This window comes from Telmatherina bonti (genome assembly GCF_933228915.1).
Source record: "Telmatherina bonti genome assembly, chromosome: 4".
NCBI classification, from domain to species: domain Eukaryota; kingdom Metazoa; phylum Chordata; class Actinopteri; order Atheriniformes; family Telmatherinidae; genus Telmatherina; species Telmatherina bonti.
Window position 1 is genome coordinate 16,072,004 of NC_136622.1, and position 22,449 is coordinate 16,094,452.

At 39.7% G+C, this 22,449-nt stretch overlaps 1 protein-coding gene across 1 annotated transcript in view; it reads right to left on the reverse strand.

Moving 5' to 3' along the window:
- The window catches only part of nphp4 (nephronophthisis 4), a gene marked incomplete at both ends in the record, with an annotated part of 186,617 nt that overhangs the window by 103,163 nt on the left and 61,005 nt on the right, over positions 1-22,449 (reverse strand). Inside the window, 2 exons of the mRNA XM_079239613.1 lie at positions 15,041-15,176; positions 18,250-18,428. Coding sequence (XP_079095739.1) covers positions 15,041-15,176; positions 18,250-18,428 — 315 coding nt within the window. The remainder of the gene's footprint in view (positions 1-15,040; positions 15,177-18,249; positions 18,429-22,449) is intronic.

The following is a 22,449-nucleotide window of genomic DNA, read 5'->3' on the forward strand; positions in this document are numbered from 1 at the left end:
GAACAAGGTGTAATGGCTGCGATAAAAGCACAGCACTGTAGGAGGTAGTTAGTTGATGCATGCAAAGGTTGAAGGCCTCCAGTGAGAAGAAAGCATCAAAGAGGGTCAAGCAAATCGACTTACTCAGAGCACCTCGGTGACTCAGTGAGTCTTAATCAATTGCAAAGCTTGCAGGTGACAGCTCAGAGACACCCAATCAATTATACTACATTTTAGCAGAAATAAAGTATTAGACTTTTTTGCACTTGCATTGTTTTGGAAAGGAAGTATGTGAAATAATCAGAGAATTTTCCATTCAAATTAAAAGTTTCTTTTGAAGCTCTTTGTTGTGGTGCTGGCCATTATGTCAAACAAGGCAGAATGATCAATAGCCAATTTCCCCAAAGTGTGATTACACTGTTGATTTGAATGTTAAAGGCTATATTCAAAATAAGACTCATTACCCTTCACTGAGAGAGAAAAAGCAAGCACTTATTTCAATAGTGCACTTGGGAGAAAAAAATAGAAGCAGAAGCCTAAGGCAAAAACAAGGAAGAAAGAAACTTTCATAAAGTTGTACTGAAAACAATAACAGCCAATGTCACCGCACACATAATTGCTCTAACTGGCAAAATGTTTAAGGGAGGAATCCATCAGCCTTGTTTAGAAGAGGAAATACAATGCTGCCACCATTTCAGACAAGTAAAAAGAGTGTGTCTGTTTCAAACACTAGAGGGTGGAAACAAAGATCTAATGCTTATAACCTGGGGCAAGAGAGGTTACCATTAAACTTCTGGGGGACATTATGGGGGAATGGAGAAGACAGGATCAAATAGTGACACACGACAAGTCCAGTACACTCCCCAGCAGTCAAGAAGAACTGGGAGCAGACACTACCACTTCAATTTTCTTCTACAATCAGCCATTGAAATTGTGAGATGCCTCCTGTTACATATAAAATAATAATACCATTAATCATTGGAACAATGCAGGTTAACTTTTCCTGACAAATCCAACAAAAAGAGCCAAGTTTTTAAAATGTTGGGGATAAAACAGTTTGCAGGAACATATATTTATAGAACCTCAAAGAAACTGGCGAGACAGTCAGTGAATCGGGGCGTTGTAGAGTACAACAGGAATTAATCCTAAATTAGGGGGGTGTGAGCATTGATGGGAGACGAGGCCTGACAGTTATTACCATTACTGTAGTCTGTAGGGCTGTTCCAGTCATTATTTCAGCCAAGACCCTGTGACAGGCACCAGCCCAAAGTTTCCACGACTTATTTTCCACAATTAGAAGCCCTGAAGGAAGTGAGAGAACATGCACCAAGATCATTAACTTAAGGCCGCTAAACCACTCATATTTTCATCCATCTGTGCAAGTATTCCAAATGAACCCAGTGCTCTATTAAGCTCACAGAAGCCAAATGAGGACGGGGAAGAATTGTGATAATTCTTGGAGCTGTTGACGGCAAAACTTCAAAGTGATATTAATCAAAGTCATGTTCACTTTTCAGGCCATTTTTACTGCTTTAAAGGAGTTTTTTTTTTTTCTTCTTCAAGCTGTGCAACTTGTTGAAACATTTAATCTTTTAGAAAGCAAATTATTACAAATAGTATTAATCCTTTAAAGGAGGATTAAACAAACTATTGTGCATTTGTTGGTATTTAATTACACTGTTGAGAAGAATTGTGCTAAATATGCTATATTTAATTAAATTAAACCAACTGAAGAATATTTTACTTTCTATAAAAAAAAAAAAAAAAAAGACATTTTGAGTTAAACGTTTAAGTTAAACTAAAGAGTTTTAAAATGTGTTGCTCTACATATGTTTACACTATTTGGCTAGTTTACTGCTTAAAACAACAGAAGAGCTTTAAGACCAAATTACCACATCATTGAGAACACCTATATTGTATTGTTGAGGTCCCCCATATTGCCACCAGACCCTGGAACACATGGTGTGGTTTGCGGGACCAGGACATTAGCATGAGATCCATGAAGTCACAGAAGTTGAAATATGAATTTATGAAAAGTTTTTTCTTCATATGTTTTCGCTTTTTTCCACATATCATTAACTCACTGGCTGCCAAAGACATTTTTTACACTTTTGTGGTTACTGTATGTGAAAAGCTAATTTGGCATCAAAATACCTCCAAATTGCACACCCCCGAGCACACAAATGCACTCAGAGTGCGGATCCCGAAGACACCCCAATGCGTCTGCATGGGTGAATGTTGGCTGCAATTTGACCATCAAGAACTCTTCCATGGGAGCAGGTTGGCATTTGCTTCCCACATGTAGCATAAAAATGAAATATACATGACCAAAAAGTAATTTGTTGTGGGGTTTTTTTTTTTTATAGCTACTGTACAACAGGATCACCATTAATGAGCAACCCCCTTTAAAACATCAGGGAAGACGGTACCTCATTATCCAGGTCTACCATGACCACAAGACTTTATGAATGGGTGATACAGATGATCCAGTACAACCTACTTAGAAATCCGAACCTGAACCTGAGCAGCTAAAAAGAAACCTGAATATGAAGAGGACTTTGAAGTTTATGTTGACTGCCTTAATGATCATGTCTATGATCAAAACATACATTATCTTCCAGAAAACACTTGGAGACACTGCTTAGAAAAACAGATTAAGAAAGACTCAGCTTACATTACAAAAGCCATTTAGGAATATTTGAAGTTAACAAATGGAATATTTTACATTTTCAAAGAAGACTAACCTTATTTCTACTCAATTAAACTGCATTTTGCTTGCTGAAAGACGACCAAAGGCAGAAAGATCCAAAACAAACTAAACTACATGAGCACAGTCATTAAAGGCATAGCAAAGCATCACATAGGAGGTAATCCATTCTTAGGCGATGCCCTGGAGCTTCCAGACTTCAGGCTATCACCATATACAAACAGTTCAAACAAAATGTTGAAAATGAGTGTTTTATTAATGGTTATGCTAATGTATGCAATTACTTATGAACCCCTGAAGAAGGGATGCTAATATTAAAGACAGTTCATTTCTAAATACCTCTTGCATATGAAATCTGAATACCTCAGATCACAACTAAAGGTGAGACTCTGCATTCAATATACCTATAGCTTAAAAACGTTTGGGTAAAGGACCAGGTAAAGATTCCCAGGTCAAACTATGAATGCTGGCTAATATCAGCTGCCATTTTACTTGTGTTATTTTGCCTCTCATGTCAGATATTTTAACAATGACTGATCGGTTCATGTGTTGCATATTTGATTGGATTGGATAGATTTATATAGAATTCAGTACAATGTTTCATATTCCTGATGCTTTATTTATATTGTCACCAACAGTTTGATATTTTGGTATCTCGTAAACTTGCCATGAAATCGAATAAAACCATCTGTCCAAAAGGGAAAAACTGTAAAGTCTTCAGGATCCATCAACTTCTTCACTGGCTTAAGTATTACATCAGTGTTTGCCCACTGTTGGTGTATGTGAACAAATGTCAGAAATATTTCCCAGTTTCACCTTTGTTTTTAGCTGTGCACTAAATTAAAACATTGCCCCTCCCCCATAAACTTTTCAACATAAAAATCACAACAAAATCAACCATTTTTATTTGTGCTTCCCTCAGAGGCACGAGCAAGACAAACCACTGTGGAAGCAAAGACACGTACACCTTATCAAGTTTGGTGCGGTGAATTAGTGGCTTCCTCAATTAAACTAATATGGACACATTTAACTGGGAGCACTAAAATGAAGTGTCTCGGATGATTATTAATCCCTCATCAAAGCAGTGGATGATACATACCTCCTCTGATTAAAATGAAAAATCACCTCCAGGTAATGATATTAACTTAACTTTTGACTACCAAATGACTTGCAAGGAAGTTAATTGCATTAGGTACACAAGTGAGTTGTGCAGTGCAAAAATGCCCTTTCCATGCAGACTTGTAAACAGATCCTTCCTCAAATTAATCCTTTAGTGATATCTTCACATTGGTCTATTTTTTTCTTCTTTAAGAGAAAGATCAAAGAGTTGTCTATTCTGTCCTAGTTATAAGATGCTATATGGAAGCGTAAAGCTAAAATAGACTTTTCTAGGCTTTAAAGTAACTCCAGCTACTGACTACTTCATCCATCTTTTAAATTAAAATCATCCAAGCCAGGGCTAGGGCTGTTCTTTATGCAAAGACAGGGCCTGAGTCTGGTTTGGCCATTCACAAGACAACCATTAGATGTTCAAACATCATCACCAAAGCCTCTCTGGTTGCCAGGGTGCAGTATCCATCTGGAGAAGGATGGCACTGCTGGCAGGCTCTGACAGGGTAAGACTCACTCTGGGCCTTTCGCAGGGGGAGATTGATGCACTTCTCAGTGGGGGGAGAGCTGACATTCATTTTAATTAGGCGGTGGAAATGCTGTCTCTGTGGCACGAAGTTTCCCGTGCCTCATCTTCTACTTCTCTTCTCACTGAGAGAAAAGGAGCCTCGAGAGAGGAATGACCTCTCGAATAGGCCACAAATCAGCTCTATATATTGCTCCTAAATCCTGATGACATTACTTGAGATGTTTTATTAACATTTAATTAACATTTGTTTGACATTTCAGATCAGAGTTAAACAAATATTTAACTCGCTTCTTTGCGAGGAAGGTCCACACAGTGCTCATATGTCATGTGATGAAGGTAATCAAGAATAAAAGGCCCAAGGGAGGTGCTCAGAACTTTTGAGGATAGTGTCATAGTAACAGCAGCATTTTAATGAGCATGCAGTCGGGAAGAGTTTCAGTAGATGCTTTTCATTCAGCAAATACCATTAAAGTCAGCAGGGCCTCCCCCAAAAACTCTGCAACAAACACACAATAAGCCGCACGAAACAACACACAAACAGGTACTTAAGGGAAGTCACAGGTAAACACATGACAATTTATACAGCATCTATCTGTCAGCAAGCCAATTAAAACCCAAACAAGAGTCTCTGTGGCACAAAGGAGATGTTCACCAACACCTTTAATAAACCCAGCTGCTAGTCATGTCCCTGCTTTCTGCTCCAAGTATGATTATCCTCTGTCCCCCACCACTGAAATTTGAGGACTAAAAAGATGATTAAAACAATATCTGTTTTACAACTCAACTAATCCAAGGATTGCCTTCACTCAGATTCCAGCCTGGCAGCCTTAATATTTTGACACATTTTTGACGACCAATGGGCTCTTCAGTGAGAAAAAAAAAAACCTTTCCCACATTTAGTGTTGGCATGTTTACAAATTATGTAAAGTCTCTACAGTTGAAACATGTCAATTTATCACGGGGACATAATCAATGCAGTCACGGTGCTGGATTTTATCCCAACATGATGAATGCATCAATGGAAAACAACACAACATCTGCAAGAATGGATGTAGCAGACTACTTACTGAGGAAGCTAAGATCCTTCAGTGTTGCATCAAGATGTTGCACATCTCTAAAAGTCCGTTGTGTTAAGTGCTTTAAGAGCTTTCTGCTTTGCAACCATCTGCTGGGACAGCAGCATCACAGCCAGCAACTGAGGGAAACTGAACAAAATGAAGCGAAGGCTGGCTCTGTACTGGGGATCCCCTGGAGCTGATTGTGCAGGGAGGAATGCTGCACAAGCTGCTGAACATAATGGACAATTCTTTACACTCTGCACAACACAGTGATCAAACAGCTGAGTGTTAAATGAGAGACTTTCAGATCTGCTGGAACAATGAAAAGTGCAGGAGGTCAATCGAAGCAACAGCAACTACCCCACACAACTTTATTCAACAGTGTTGTTTATCTTATAAGTGATACAGCCGAGTTTTAAACTAAAGATGATGCTGACTGCGCTTTTGCCTGGTTTTTATTGCTGTATTTTGGAAATTGCAAGTAGTTTGTAGCTTTAAAGCAAATTCCAATAAAAATAAATAAATAAATTCAATTCTGCTTTCTATGAAAGTGAAAAAAGGGGTTGTTGCAGTTTTCGGTCCTGAATCTGCATTTATCCAGACGAGAGTTCAGCAAAGTGCAAAAGAGTGAGTGTGTTTAAAGGTCAAGCATTGATGGTTACACTTCCTCACATGCTCAGAAATCAACTGAGCTCCTCACCAAACCCTGTCAGGGTGGAAAGGTGAAAAAATAATGCAGGGAACGCATTCATTACTGGTTGTGTGCTGGCTCAGTTACTCAGAAAACCTATTTCAGTGCATGACGCATTTCACAACTGTCAACATCCTTTTTCAGCAACACAAGCTTGCTGTCGTGTAACAGCTCAGGAGAGTTGCCAATTACTGATCCAATGAGGTGATTCACATCTGACAGCATCTCTGAGGTAAGAACAGCGGTTAGTGGGAGGATGAAACCAAGTATCTTTTCTTGATATGCCCCTTACTTTTCCTCCGTCTGTCCATGTATCTGTTTTGCGTCCATCTTTCTGAGGCTGTGACCTTCGAGCAGTCAGTCATCCCTGTGTCAGTGTTGTGGATTGCTGCTGCTGTCACTCCTACACGACAAATTGCTTCCTGGCAAAAGGACAAAGTTGTGCAGGCCAGCAGCGCCTCCATCTCCGATTTCCCACGGACCAGCCCACCCATTAGCAATGAACTAGTGCTTGTCAGCTCCAGAAGGCAGGCAACAATAAGCCCCATCGTCCTCCATTAAGCCGTACAGAATGTGACTGTATTACATAGCTCAAAAGATGAGCAGTGCCAAGCTCACAGTGGCTGGAAAAGGAGAGGCAGCCTTCAGCCGGCAGCAGTGGAGAAGAGACGTCTCAGATGAACTTAGAGCAGGGCCAAATTGGTGCTGACAGAAGACAATTAGGACAGCCGTCGTTCCCTTGTGTCAGTTGTCAGAGACCCAAGTGTTCTCACAGTGAATCCTGTCCTGTAGAAGGCGTCTTGCACTTTCATGTGCTAAAATGGATGTTTTGTTTTTGTTCATTGGAAAAAAAAAAGCCACTTGTCCAGTGTGAGGGGCCCAGTGCTCCCTAACCCTGCGGCGTACAGTTGCACTCAACCTTCCAGGCTTTCACCAGCTCTCCCTTAAGCCCGTAGTATTTCCCCAGTCTCTTGTGTCGCTTTATTCTGGCAATAATCACAATGTTCAGTTGTTTGGCCACAACCATTTTGTCAGGCTGTATCTAGGAGTTCCACAGGATCTTAGGTCTTTTATTCTCCACCAGCTTGGAGTGTGTTGCCCATTGTGACCTAGGGGTCTCCTTCCAGTCCATAGTCTGCACAGATATTTCTGTAAACTATGCCGGCTACTTGGTTAGGATGTTCCTGGTAGAATCCTACTCTCAGCTGTTGGGTGTTGGATTGTTTTAGGAGCTTCTTTATACAACCTGCACCTGGGATCCTGCCTGATGGTAGAACTGGGCTTCTATTGCTCTGGTGCTAAAGCATTGCTCCTGCGCTGCTATAATTATTACTTCTGTACTGTCCTTTGGCCAGCCCTCTTTGGCTATTGATAAGACTTGTTCATATCAGGCACCTGGGTTATCAGTCAAAGGTACATCCCATGCAGGGGTTTTTACAGTGGAACACTGCTTTTCTTCTTCTTCTTCTTTTTGTACAATCAGCTCCAGGGGCTCAAGGAAAGTTTTCATAATATAGGCAGCTTCTTTATCAGTTTGGTACTAGCTCTGATGCTGCAGTACCAACAGATGGTTGAAAAGCAGATTGTATCCTCCACCGCAGACTCATACAAGATTTCCAACATCTTGCTGTAAACACCAAAGGACATAAGCGTCCTCTTTCCCCACTTGCAGACACCCTCAGTGTTGCATTTCAGTTTTAGTCCGTTAGATGAACACTCAGATTTACTACAATCCATAATCATCTGCTTGGTATTTTTTACATTTAAGATCAAGGAACTGTTCATGTACCAAACCATAAAGTGTTCAACCAGTTTCTTTTCAGCCTTTATTGAAATTTCCCTCTGGGATAAATAAAGATTTTTTTATTTTTGGGGGGTTTTTTTTGTTTTTTTTCATACTAACAGAATCCTATGAGTATTTTGAGAGCTGGCAGGACTCAGTAGTAGTGGAAGCTGAGCAATAAACAGCTACTAAATGACGTAATGTTGATCTTTTAACTGTGGAATTTTGCTTCCTCTATGTGCTTCATATTTACTCCTCAGGTTATGTGGAATTCATGCACTCGAGTCTGTCAGAGAGATCCAGCTTTTCTTCTCACTTTCTCACTGCACCACATAAAAACACATTCTCCAGATATTAAAAAAAAAAAAAAAAAAAAAAAAATTATCCCAGAAAGAAAAGGATGAGATCAGAGTCCAGATGAATTTGGGGTTTTTTTTCCTGAGAATGCAAAATACATGAGCTTATTCAAGGTCTCACTGTTTAATTAAATTTACAGTTCTGGCCCTGAGTTGTTGCTGCTCAAATGTGACACCCTGTGGCTTCTAAAGAACATATATCCCCCTTTAATAGCCTCAGATATGGCACTATGGCATCTCTTTTCTCTTCCCTAAATCTTAAAATCTGGGCAGAGCAAACCAAAATCAATGAGCACTTAAAAGTTACATTGGCGAGCCCTTGGGTTATGAGTTTATTTCTGCACAGAGAAAACACTTAGTAGTGCCAATAATTGCACATTTACCTTGCAACAGTCTTCCACATGGTGACAGTTCATCTAAATATGAATAACTGTCAGTGAAACTGTGATATTATCATATTCAATCATTACCATGTTTCCAACCACAAATTAATAAATGAGCAATTGCAGTAATAGCACGGTAACAGACAGAGGGAATGAAGAGAGCCATCATTTTAACATTTTGGTGCATCATAATTACAGTATTGAGCACTGCAACTAATTGGAACTCTCAAACCTACTTTCGCTCTGCCTTTTCCCCAGCTTCTTCAGGTTTCTTCTACAGAACGGAGCAGATTCAACTAAAAATGTGTGCTGTAGTGGACATAGAAGGACTGAGTTTCCCTCTGAGGCGCCTTCAAATCATAAGCCCTCAGGAGTGCGCTGGGCTATACAATAGAGACGAGACTGTGATGAGAAAGGGATAGGAGACAGAGACGGAAAAAGCAAATCAGTAAAGGGAAAGCAAGAAGGAAATGTAAAGGGGAAGTAGGGATGGCGTATCTAACTGCAAGAGAAGTTGATTATTTGAAGTTCATCAGTCCCAGACACCCTCTGCGAGCAGCCTATCAGACAAACTCCCACTTCCTCTCCTCTCCCCAGCCTCATTCATTTAAACTGCTATCTTCATCCCTCTGATTGCTGGAAAGAGCATGGAAAAAGTCTGCTCAGAGGTTTTCAGAGAGAAACAAGACAGAAAGAGCAACCTAATCACTAACTCAATTTAAAAATACAGAAGAGGACAGATGACGACACTGCTTGATTTTCTTTCTATATAACCAACGGCAACAAGGGCAATACAATTTTATTTTAAAAAAAAAAAAAAATAGAGGCTGTCCTTGTTCTTTGCCTTGCAGTGAGAGGCAGACAGGCTTTCAAAACGGCAAGGACGAGGCATGCAAGCAGTCTCAGAGTACCGGATGATTGCCTCTGTATTGCACTGGTAATGTTTTGAGAGAGAAAAGGGATTTCAACAAACTAGTTTTACTCTTTTTTTCACCTACCTGAGCCCCCTTAGAATACATCAAAAGATATAAGTCTATTTAATCAGAGGAAAGAACAACAAGACAGACTGCATGTTGCTGCCATACGAGCACAGCCCTATAGCAGAGGATGCCACACCAAGACGCATTACACAGCACCATCTAGTGTCTATGTTCACAGTGAGAGCCAGCAACATGGGAAATGGCAGAAAACCAGGTTTAGTAATCCATGTACAGGATTAAAGGACGGCATCACTGTGTACTGATACAAACAGTAACTCTAGGATGAATTCACAGCACAATTAAACAAAAAGCCTCTGGCATTCATACCCACAGTACAACAGGGTCTTCTGTAAAGTATGGAATATACAGATATCTTTTGCTAAAGCGACACATAATAACCTGCTGAATGACAAATGTCATCATACACTTATTATATCACCTTTCATTGCTTGAACTCTTCTTTCAGCGCAAAAGATTTATTTCAATTTGTACATTAATAAAGACATAAAAATCTGAATCTTTTTTTAAAAGCGCTAACTCATTTTGTTTTTACTGAATATCATTCTAAAACATCAAAGTATCAAGCTTTTCAGTAATCTAACTACATTTCACCTGCACTAAAGCAGTCCCTAGGTCAGGAGGGGTTGAAGTTAAAACAGAAAAACAGAGGAAGAAATATAAAAATATATACTTCAAAGCAGCTTTGATTTTTTTTTTTGCAGGTTTAGGAAACAACAGAATTTTAAAAGGACTCGAAAAGTCTCCAAAAATTTTGCAAAAACGATCCGACAAGAACATTCATATTTATTGTTCTCAAGTGGTGTCAGATGGTGTGAAGTGTTGTTGACAGTGTACAGCTGCTTTCCCTGAAGGCACACCTTAACTCAGAAGTGCTTCAATACCTCAAAAACTTCACATGTCTGACAGCTCAGACAGTGCATGGACAGCTATTCTGTCCCATCACGCTCTTCTTGGTTGCCAAAGTCACAGAGCATGAAGTCATATCCATCAGCAGATTGTATGAGAGCCTTTTCGGTAATGTTAGAAGCTGAATTTCTTCCTTTCAGGAAGGCAGCTCACATCAAATGTTAATCAGAAAACATCCAGGACGCAACAACATCTAGATTAGCACTTATATGTGCATGTTGGCACACAAAACACACACAAAAAAACACCCACACTGCACTCCCACATAGTGACAAAAATGATGCTCTTCTGGCTAAATATCTCCCACCTCATCAAACATTCAAACATTCATGGCAGAGAAGGGGAATCGGTGGAGTAGAGAGTGGGTGTAGATCTTTTTTTTTTGTCACCCTTTGTTGTTATTCTGGGATAATGTAGACGGTTCTATCAGATTTATTAGCATTTCTCAACTTGGTTGAACTTTTTAAACACATGTGATATCTTGTGAGTAAAGCTCATATTTTGCACAACTGTAGGCAAGGCTGGATTATCCAATGGGCATTATGGGAACAGGCCCAGGGGCCCACACCCACTTGAGGCCCATGTGGGGCACACCTAGAGCAAACACCAGCAGTTTGAACATGACACAAAATGTACATAAAAGTCAGATACACCACAGTGTGTAGTGCTTTGCTACTGGTACCACTGGCGAATAGATGTTAGAAATGTCATTTAACAGTGTATCATTCACAATTTTCACAATGTTGCAGTTGGGAAGGGAACACTCTTGGCACAGAGGCCTGTGCACTTTTGATCCGACCCTGACTGTAGGCAGGTGCAACGTAAAAGCCCTCCAGACATGCCAAAAATATTCTGTTTCAGATTCTTTGAGCATTAATCAATTAGAAACATTACTTTTCATCTTATGGGTAATCTACGGCAACTGAACTGATCCATTACTAGACGTGTATAATCCAGGTGCTGCAAAGTAAAAGTCCTGTCCAGCAGCTGTTCTGACCAGTCACTAAACCAGCTGAATTTAATGAGCTCAGCTCTACTGCACGTTAGATTAGCCTGTTAGTGAAAACACCTGTTCTAAATGCACAGGTAGATCCAAAACATGGCAGGACTTTTACTTTATGGCACCTGGATTATACACCTCTGTCCATTACACTGCTGCCAATGAGTACCAAGGGCTTGCTGTCCAAACCTGTCAAACTTCAAGTCATGCATGTTTAAGATTCCTTCTTAATATACAAAGATATGACAATGGAGAGGGCAGAGGGAAAAGTTCTACCCAACTACATGACATTCCTAAGAAATGCATTATTTATTGAACCTGTTCTCCTTTCTGTCTATAAATGCCAGCTCCTAATTTCTATTATACAAAGTCACTTTAACAACTGCATTCCTGTTTGACGTTTGAGATTTGGTAGATGTAAAATGCAGGCTTTGTGGGTATGGACATAGATGTTCTTACAACTGCAGATTTTTTTCTGTGTTCGAGGCTATCATTCATACAGTTTTTGTCTAGATTACTTAATACTTTTAAAAACTATGGACAAGTTTTACCAGGTTTTGGCAAATTGTGCACCACTATATCTCTGTGGCCGTGCTCTTTTTTGCAAATTGGTTACACAAGACCCTAGTAGGTCAGAGTCTAACCTTATTTACCTTATTGTCTAACATAATCATGACAAGAAAAACATTTTCACTGTTACTGAACTCTGAGCAAACTGCTCTGACTGCATATTGAAGGGAAATACAACTGTTATGAGATCATCTGTTGGTCCTGTCAGAATACTCCTCAATGTGCGATTTAGAACAGATCCTCCATCATGCAAACATATTTAGATTGTCTATGAGCTTTGGAAAATAACAGAAAATCATTTATATAGCTTGTGTATGTATAATTAGCTGTCATTACAAATCTTATGTAACAGTAGTTGTGTTATTAGTCTGTTCTAGCTGGTCTTCATCCACTTAAAATGGGCAAAGAATAAATAAATGAAAAAAAAACCAAAAAAAAAAAACAGTGATACAGTCTATTTAACAAATAACTGTCAAGTGTTTGCAAAAAGAAAAAAAAAAAGAAAAAAAGAAACAGAACCAGTACATTAATGCATATGTACTGGTGACACTGTTACTGGTTGTTTTTCTGCTCCTTTTAATTGGTATTCTGTTGACTCATGCTTGTTTGAGAGGACAGAAAACAGTAAAAGCCCAGCCTTGGCATGCATAGTGTTGAGGGCTCACCCACGCAGATAATTATCATAGTCTTTCTGGGGGTTTTTTTCCTTCATGCCATGAGCATTTGTTAAGTGACATGTTTTGGGTGTGGAATTTTCTACCCTGGGGATATGTTGCCTGTGTGGATCCGTAACGGATGCTTTTTTCCTACATGGTTCACATGAAGAGAGGTAAGACATGACAGGACTTAAGGTCAGTTCAATAAATGATGCAGTTAGATAGAATGATAGACAGACTATCTAAAAGACTATCTATGGAGACAGACTATCAAGCAGAAACATGCTGTTCTTATTTCAGTAATAAGCCATCAAATGTGGTCTGCAGGTTTATGTTCTAGTGCAGTCTCTTAGTTTGTAGTTTTTTAAGTTGTCTTTTTAGTCCTATCTTGTTTCCCATTTTATTTTGTGGTTTCTCCTCTTGTTTATTCAGTTTGCTTTACTTACTGTTTCCAGCTTATAATCATTAATTGTAGCACCTGTTTCTTGTTTTGTAATCCGTCCCTCTGTAAATATCATCCAGGTTTCCTTTATTCATTGCCAGTTCATTTTTTGTGTCAGTTGTTTTTTTTTGTTTGTTTGTTTGTTTAATTAAATCTCTCTTTTACCTTCATCTGCCTCCGGTGTTTCAGTCCAGCATTTGGCTCCCACTTCCTCATCTCCAGTTTCCACATTCCTTTACAGAATGAAGAGGCCAAAACGAGACGTAGCGGGGCAACAAATTACCCTGCGAGAGATCTTCCAAAGACAGGCAGCCAAGAATTTCCTCAACCAAATGGATCTTGACCAAGAACAGGCACTAAATGCTCCAGGAAGGCGAACATGGCAACTACAGACACCATTCTGCTGCCTTCAACCATGCAGAGCCAGACCTGATGGTAGGAGAGGTCATCATTCTGGGGAACCTGATTTGCTTTTCAGAGACCTTCATCTGAAAGGCCCAGCCTTCCTGATACTAAATGGACAGCTGGGGTGGTTCAAAAGGAGCAAAGCTCTAAAGAATCAGGCTTCACAGCTTACTCTCCAGTACCCCAGCCTGTGTCATCTCCAGTGCCCTAGACTCAGAGAGGTTCCCAGAAAGCAATACTCCTCCTTTACCTCTGGACATCCGTCAGCCGATTCCTGTTTCTGAGGGGGTCCCAGAAAGGACACTTCTCCGCCTTCATTGGTTCCTGTTCCCCAGAAGTCCCAGAAAGAGACATTCCTCTTCCTTTGGTTCCTATTTTCTGAGGGAGTCCCAGAAAGGGACTCTCTTCTGCCTTCTCAAGTGTTCCTGAGGGGTTTCCGGAAAAGTCTACCTTTGGCTCCTGTTCCTGTTTGGTTGGACTTTTCTTTGAACTTTTATTGGCATGTCTGGACACGTGTTCTTGTTTTGACATCTCATCTAAACGTGTCTGAGACGTTTTGCATCGTGCATAGCACAGAACAGCATGTTGACATCTCTCAGTGTAAAATAAGATTCCATGTGAGATAAAAGTAGTAAATAAAAAAATTTTTAAAAAGCAGAAAATCATCATCAGACAGGATACCTCCCTATGCTGCCGGACTTTAATGATAGCAGAGTAATTAGAAATTTAACAACCTCATGATTGCACAACTGATAGAAATTTTGCTTTAACACTTTCAAAAAGACATATACAAACCTTTTTGAAATTGTTTTAAAGTAAGATGTCCATTCTTTTCTTCCAAAAAATGATTTTGAAAAGTGCCTGTGCAGTCAGTAAAGTCCCACATCACAAAAGCAAAGTTTTAAAGAAAGGAGTGTTCATTTAACCGGAGCCAAAAATTTCTTTGCAAAGTGGTTGGAAAGTAAAGAATGATGTGGTGAGATTATAAAGTTTGTGGTTTGTTGTTATTCTTCTGGGGTAAAGTTATTCTGTGCTTACATGCAGAATTACTAAGAATATGCTTTTCTTAGTCCTGGCAACAGTTTAAAAAAATAACACTGCATGAAAATGAACGTGCAACAATAAAACACCTTGTTAACAGGAAAGTACAAGCAAATCCAGGAATGAGGACACACAAGACAATTCCACTTGTTTCAAATTCTTCTTTGAAATGTGATACTTACAGAAGAAGTAAGATGAGGAGGAAGAACAAAGGTAAACAGAGCTGCAGACAGGTGTCTTAGCATCAGCAATATTGTGAAGTTTTCTTTGAGTGTTTAAGCCTCATAGTAAGGCGAGTAAGTTTTTTTTTTTTTTACAGAGGACTTTCAGGCTGGTCCTCATGGCAGGAAGAGGTTGATTTTGAGCCAGGATGTGGGCTTAGGATTAACTTGGTGTATGTGTGTTCTTGTGCGCTCCTCTTACCATGGTCTCGCGGCCTATGGGAGCTGAGAAGACATACTCTAGCTGAAAGACGATTGCCAAAGCTTGATGATTAGCCAGCTTGAGCTCCAGGCTGCTTCGAAGGCCCAGCATCTGAGGGAGGGATGATGTTACGGAGCTGGAGAGAAAAAAAAAAGAGAGATATGCCTGTGTGATGAAGGGTGAGAGATGCAAAGCTATTACTGAAAGAAATGACAATGTTTCTCCAAAATACAAAAAGGCCCATCTATTTCTTCTCATCAAGCATTATATTTTATAAGAAGGAAACAAAATCAATGAGTTGGAAGATTTACACTCGCTTGCTAAATGTTCCCTGGCAAGTGCTGGCCTCCTGTGTGGGGAACGGAACAGCACCCTTGGTATTCGTCATTCACAGTTTGCATACACCATAGGTGGGAGCATACTGTGGAGCGCTAGCATGTCACGAGGTGGGGTCGACTGCCTTTTCATCTCTTTCGCCTCATCGACTCTTAGGACATGTTTCTGTCTTCCTCTAATAACTGAAACCATCCAGCATGACACATGCAAGACAGTTTGTCAGCTTTCAGTGGCGGCACGGTGAAAGTCAAACATTATAATTACTGCCTTCGCCGGTGTTTATCGCATCAAACTGCATTCCTAACAACAAAATTCCTCTTCAATGAAACAGAAAAGTGCTAAACATTTGTTATGATGATAATTATTGTTATTCATACACAGTAATCAGACCCAGATTGTTGGTTCATGTGCTTGTTGTGCGTTTGTGCACACCTTCATGTGCTCGGAAGAGACTCATATAATCTACATAATCATTACTTCCCTCAGGTCTGATTTGAAGTAGTAAACAATACATTCTGATTTGGGCACTCATCTCAGCATTTCTACTTTCGCTCAGTCCTTCTTTCAAATTTTCTGTGCTTTATTATTTTAACAAGCTGCACTAAACATCCCAGCCAATCACTCAACCAGGAACAGTGTAGTGCTCACACTGGCAGGAAGATGTGGAGGAATGTCGGAAAACACTTTCACACTTTTCTGCTCTCATTGTCCAGAGAGAACATGTGGGTGAACACTACTTTTTACTAATTAGGTATTTTGCAGACAGTACTGTCAGCAAAAGCCTATCTCTTAACACCCCTGATGGTAGATATTATTAAAGTATAATAAAGATGGACCAAAGAAAGGTACCAAAATTAGGACTTTAAAAATAAAAATATTTAACATCTATCTGTCTAAATTTCAGCCTCTTATTACTATATTAGTTCAAACAATCAGTGTGACTCTAATTATCAAGCTTTTTGTTGCATCAAGGCTCAGCTCATATGGGCGTTGGGATAGTTTGTATGGTGGCTCTGCAGGCAACTACCTGTGGGGACAAATGTGCTAACATAACTCTAAGAAACAAAATGTCAAAGGAACAAGGTGTCAGGCATGGCACACCTGCACTATGTCAACAAAACTGACAAAAAGCATTTTTCCCACCAAAAGCAATTCTGCTTAATGGTTCACTGATACACCCACACAACTCATTAAGTGGAACTGCTGGTTGTTGTTTACTCGAGCTGGTCAGAGGTTTGCACAGTCACAGCAGTGGTTGCAGCGGAGTGTTGGTGACAGCTGGTGTACCTTGAACAAACTGAGCTGTAATGCATAAAGTATCTGAAGGGGTTCTTTGGGGTTTTTTTTTGTTAGTTTTTTTTACAGCTTGTACAGATCAATCACAAAGATCTGAGGACCTGAAAACAAAACTACATGAAACAAGATAAAAAGGAGCAGTTCCTCATTCTCTTTTTTTTTTTAATTTTTAAATTTTTTAAATTTAAAAAAAAAAAATTTTTAATTTCTTTTTTTTTTTTTCTTTTCTTTTTTTTTTATTTAGGATTTCACTGTGACGAATGGTCTAAGGGCGAGATTTTCATTCCTGCTTCATGATCTGAGGCAGATGCTGATGACCTGACATGAGCATATCCACTCTGACAAGGTTAGCACTAAGTCTTTTCGTGTCTCAATAAAACTCAGGGGCAACAGGAGAGGCATTCATATCTCCTTGACTCATATAGTGTATCAGCAAACATTGAAATGTGCTACAAGGCTGTTTTATGGGGGTGCGAAAGCCTGTTCCGTACACCACACTGTGTAAAACATGAGGCTGGAGTTGGGTTCGAAAGTGGAAGCCTTTATCGGAAAATCTAATTAGTTTTTGAACAAGGTCGGTACACAAATTATAAATGTTTTGTTGTTTTCTAGGCAGACTGTGTGTACTGTCAGAGCTTCTCAATAAATTCTGATGTTGTCTAGATTCTACAGTTTTGTTCTTGTGTTATGTTTGTATAGTTTCTTAATACTGAATTTCAAGTTACACAAGAACAGGTAAGTGTCAGTATTAATGGATTAATGTCATATTTTGTTTAACTGTGCCATTAGTTGTCATTACATATGACCAAAAAAGTTTAAAAAAAAAAAAAAAAAAGTAAAAAAGCAATTAAATAAAAAGAAACAATAAAAGATATGAAATATTAACCCACATAATGCATTCATTATATCATATGCTGCAGATATGACCATTGAAAATAATTCATTTTTATAAAATAGTGTAAACAGGCGGTCCTCGAGTTGCGCGGTTCTCGGCTTACGTCATTTCGACTTTACGGCGCTCATTAAAAAAAGGGAAAAAAAAGAAAAATAGAGCAAGTTTTGAAATTTTGTGGTTCTGTATAAGCTCTTACGACACGTAATGCAGAGGTTGAGACGATACCTCAGTGTCTGTATATGTATTTTATTTTAATTAAAATTTCTATTTTATTTGCCTGTACTGTTGTCCAATAATAATAATAATGTATAATACGTGTGTTTAGACAATTCTTTACTGATTAAGGGTGTATTTAGGAGGTATTTAAGGGAAAAAATCTGACTTACGCGGAATTTCGGGTTACGGGAGTAGGAACGGAACTCCTTCATAAAACGAGGACCGCCTGTAATAAGACAACTTAAGCCAAACAAGAGTTTCCAAAAATATTTTTGCTGACTTCACTGAATAAACTTTCATCCCTTGCCTTTCCACCTGATTAGACTGATGAAATGCGAAAAAAGAAAAACATATCAGATTTTGGCATGTCAGGGATTTTGTCTCACAAAAGAATCATGTTTCGCTTCCCTCTGCAGCCTAACCATTACAGCTCCACCGCAGACATACATGCACCCCCGACGCTCACCTGTCCAGCGTGCTTTTTTTGGAGACACTGCTGACTCGTCCTCTAACCCCTGAAGCAAGGGGCTCCAGAACTACCACCTGGGGCTTGTCAAGGAAACACCAGCCATTATGAACGCCGACGTGGAGCCTCCGTTCCTGGATGACAACAGTTCTTTGTGTATCCTCTGATCCAGGCTGTTTCTGAGAGAGAGTGAGAAATGGAGTTACCACATAATAATAAAATGCAGTTTAGTAAAACCTCTCACCTGGTTTGACTTGGTAATTCGTCTGTCCTTAAAGGCAGAGTATGTAAGATTTCAAGGCGATTCTTTCCACCACCAGGTGGCAAACACCAGGTCGTGAGCAAAACCACAAAACTGCTACCTCCACAAACGACCACAGGTTGGCAGTAATGAGCAAAACTCACCCCTCACCCCTCCTCCTTGCCAGCTCCAATGAGGGCAGGAATCGCTTGTGAGCTGTAGCTCAGAACCGCTCTGCAATAAATGGGCTTATACTCACCCTACTGGTGGAAAAAAAGTACTTTTTTTTTTACTGGTTAGAAAACATTCAAGAAGGGTCTTTGTCATTAATTAAACTTGTAATTTAATAACGCATCAAATATGGACAGACTGGAACCTACACGTTTAAAAAAAAAAAAAACTATCTAATTATGATTGTAGTTATTTTTTTTAGTTAACTTATTTTGAAAATATTGAAAATCTTACATACTCTACCTTTAATGTTGGCCTCATATGTGACCTCTGTCGTGATTGGTAAAAGTACTTTACTGGTCTGTGTGGAACGCTGGCAGCTACATCAAGGATGAACTGGAACACTACCTATGCAGTGTGGCCAACTTCACTGATGCCCCTGTAACTAAAAGGGGACAAATACTCGCAGCCTTCCTCCAAAATATGATGTCAAGTGCTCTCAGAGGAGCAAAGGCTGCCATGGCAGCATAACTATGCCCATGGTTTTGGCATGATGAATTGAACAATTACATACACAGAGTTTTCCCTCTTTTAGTTGAGTAAAATTCTAGTTTATGTGACAGAAATCTCAAAATACACCAGGTTTCACAAACAGTAAAGCAATGCTGGCATCTCTCAATCTTTACCAGAGTTATACCATGAAATGTGATATAGCTTGTCCCAATTATTTCTTCATGCTACCCTCAGGTCATTCTGCACCCTTCTAGACCGACTGTCAGTGGTCAAACTCCTGTCTTGCACCAATATTGCACCTCTGCCCAAACTAGAGAAATATGTCACAACCTTTTAATTAACTACTTTACTCTACTCTAAGGCACTTCTCTGTCTGAACAACAGAAATATTGTGACTCAACAAGTTACAGAAGTCGCCTGCAAGTTTCAGCCAGACCACAAACCTCTATGTAAAAGTTTAAAAAGCATACTGACAGATAGAAATCAAATTTAGGCCACACCTGAATTGCATCATATCTGAACTGCAACATTTGCGATATAATTATTCTATTGAAGTCATTTCTGAAAAGAACAACACAATGCCATCGCTGTCAAAATTCCTATTTCATATTTAGACCAAACTGGAAGTCAAGAGTAAAGATAATAATACAATGATTAATAGCAACTGTGTTCTCTGTTGGCACAATGGGGGCTGTAAAACACTTCCTGTTACAGTTCTGAAGGATGGCTGCCCCACTTCCTGGTCCAAAGTGAAGTTGCATTTTTTAGATTTGAGTGTTGTTTTAGATGTGGGCTAATGTATTGTCCAAAGATATCTCATTAGTTTTCAGGGTGGACTTCAAGAAGACCAAGAAAGAAACTCCAGATTATTTGTTGCAACAAATTGCCAAGTGGCAACTGTTAAGACATCTCTCAAGTTTGAGTGGTTGTCCTGTTGGAGTGCAATATCCCAAAAATTCAGTGGATGAAGGTCAAAAAAGTCTTCTGTGTTTGTTCAATTCACTTCTCGGTTTTAATTTTTCTTTGCAACCAAAATCCACAGATAACACTGTAAAGACCTCACTAGATGAAGAGAAAACCAAATTTCCCTTCAATACAATATAGTTTTGAGCTCTAATGAGCACAAATAAAAGCTCTTTTCTTAGTAACAGAGCTATTGCTATACACAGGTACACACATTTCTTCCTTTTTTTCAGTTCACACACATCTGCCTTAAAACAGTAATTTTTATTCTCAAGTGGGAAAACGTAGTAGATCACCACTGAAGTGTCAGACATCGGTGAGAGTTGCATAAAGCTAAATTAACCCATTAAGGTCCAGGTCTACCCCTTGGTAGAGGTAAATTTGCACTGACTTTGATCAATTTCTTTAAAAAATTGAGGAAATAAACTTGCCTAAATCATCTCTACCAGTTGGTTTGGATATCCATCCATCCATCCATCTTCTGCCGCTTATCCGGGGTCGGGTCGCGGGGGCAGCAGCCTAAGCAGGGAAGCCCAGACTTCCCTCTCCCCAGCCACATTTGCCAACTCTGCGGGGGGGATCCCGAGGCGTTCCCAGGCCAGCCGAGAGATGTAATCCCTCCAGCGTGTCCTGGGTCTTCCCCGGGGTCTCCTCCCCGAGGGACGTGCCTGGAACACCTCACCAGGGAGGCGTCCAGGAGGCATCCTGACCAGATGCCCGAGCCACCTCAACTGGTTCCTCTCGATGCGAAGGAGCAGCGGCTCTACTCTGAGCCCCTCCCGGATGAGCGAGCTCCTCACCCTATCTCTAAGGGAGAGCCCGGCCACCCTGCGGAGGAAACTCATTTCAGCCGCCTGTATACGAGATCTCGTTCTTTCGGTCACGACCCACAGCTCATGACCATAGGTGAGGGTAGGAACGTAGATCGACTGGTAAATCGAGAGCTTCGCCTTCTGGCTCAGCTCCTTCTTCACCACGACAGACCGGCGCAGAGCCCGCATTACTGCAGACGCCGCACCGATCCGTCTGTCGATCTCACGCTCCATCCTTCCCTCACTCGTGAACAAGACCCCGAGATATTTAAACTCCTCCACTTGAGGCAGGACCTGACTCCCGACCCGGAGAGGGCAATCCACCCTATTCCGGCTATTGATATGTAAAACCTAAACCAAGTGTTTGTTATGACAGTACTGTTTCAAATTTCAACCATTTCACTGTTGTTACATTATTATTAACTTCTTTTTAACATCTAAAAACTTTAATAAAAAGCATTTATTTTGTTTATTCTTGTCCAAAACAAACGGAAAAACACAGAAACATTTGTATCTGGCCTTTTTGTTAGTGTGAACATTAAAGAAACATTAAATGAATTCTCTTGATTGTGACGATCAGCGCGGGCAGTGTGTATATACAATACACAGGAAAAACATATACATGCAAATACTCCCTGACAGATCTCTATATGTCATGTTTCTTGTGTCTGACAACAGCAGCTGTTAAAATCCATTTTGAAGGTAATGTTGGTTTGCAGTGGTTTGCATTACGCAACTAAACTGACTGCCACTGGCATTATTCATCGCAGCATTGAAACCATTTTATGATTGATATGGCTGCAACAGTTGCTGTGTGGAGAAAACATGGGTGCCAGCGAGTGTGCGTTACTGGTTTTTCCCTGTTTGTATGAAATTATCTGGAACATCAGAAGAATATTACCAGAAAATAATTGTTGAAAAAGTAAATAAATATTGATAACTGTTTTATGGAACACATTGCATATTGACAAGGCATACCCAAGTAAAAAATTGAGTGAATTACCAATCAGTTGCCCAGCGAATACAAATCTAATGTAATGGTGTTTTTCCCATCACTTCAGAGGTCTTCTAATAAAAGGATCCAAAACCATTTTTTTTAAAAGATTTTGTTGTGTGTGTTTTGTTCCTTGGTTGAGCATTATATATCATTCAGAATAATTAAGCACTAGCCCACAAGTTTCCCACCTTAAAACGGTGCTTTTAACTTGTTTTGCAACTTTGTGTTCCTGCTCAGAGCTTCACATGACAGCTGTATTTTTATCACGGTAAACACAAGTCTCTTCTCTGCAGAAACACACAGAAGAGACAAGATGCAAAACAGATGGTGAAATAGTATTTATTAGGGGGTGTTTTCATTTCTTTTTAGGATTTAAATACACGCTTAGTGCAATTTTTTTTTATTAATCCAAAATGAATGGAAAAACTGAAAGAAAACTGGCAATATGATGCAAGTTGAATTAACTTAAAATGTACATGCATTCTCTTTTTATTTTTATCATT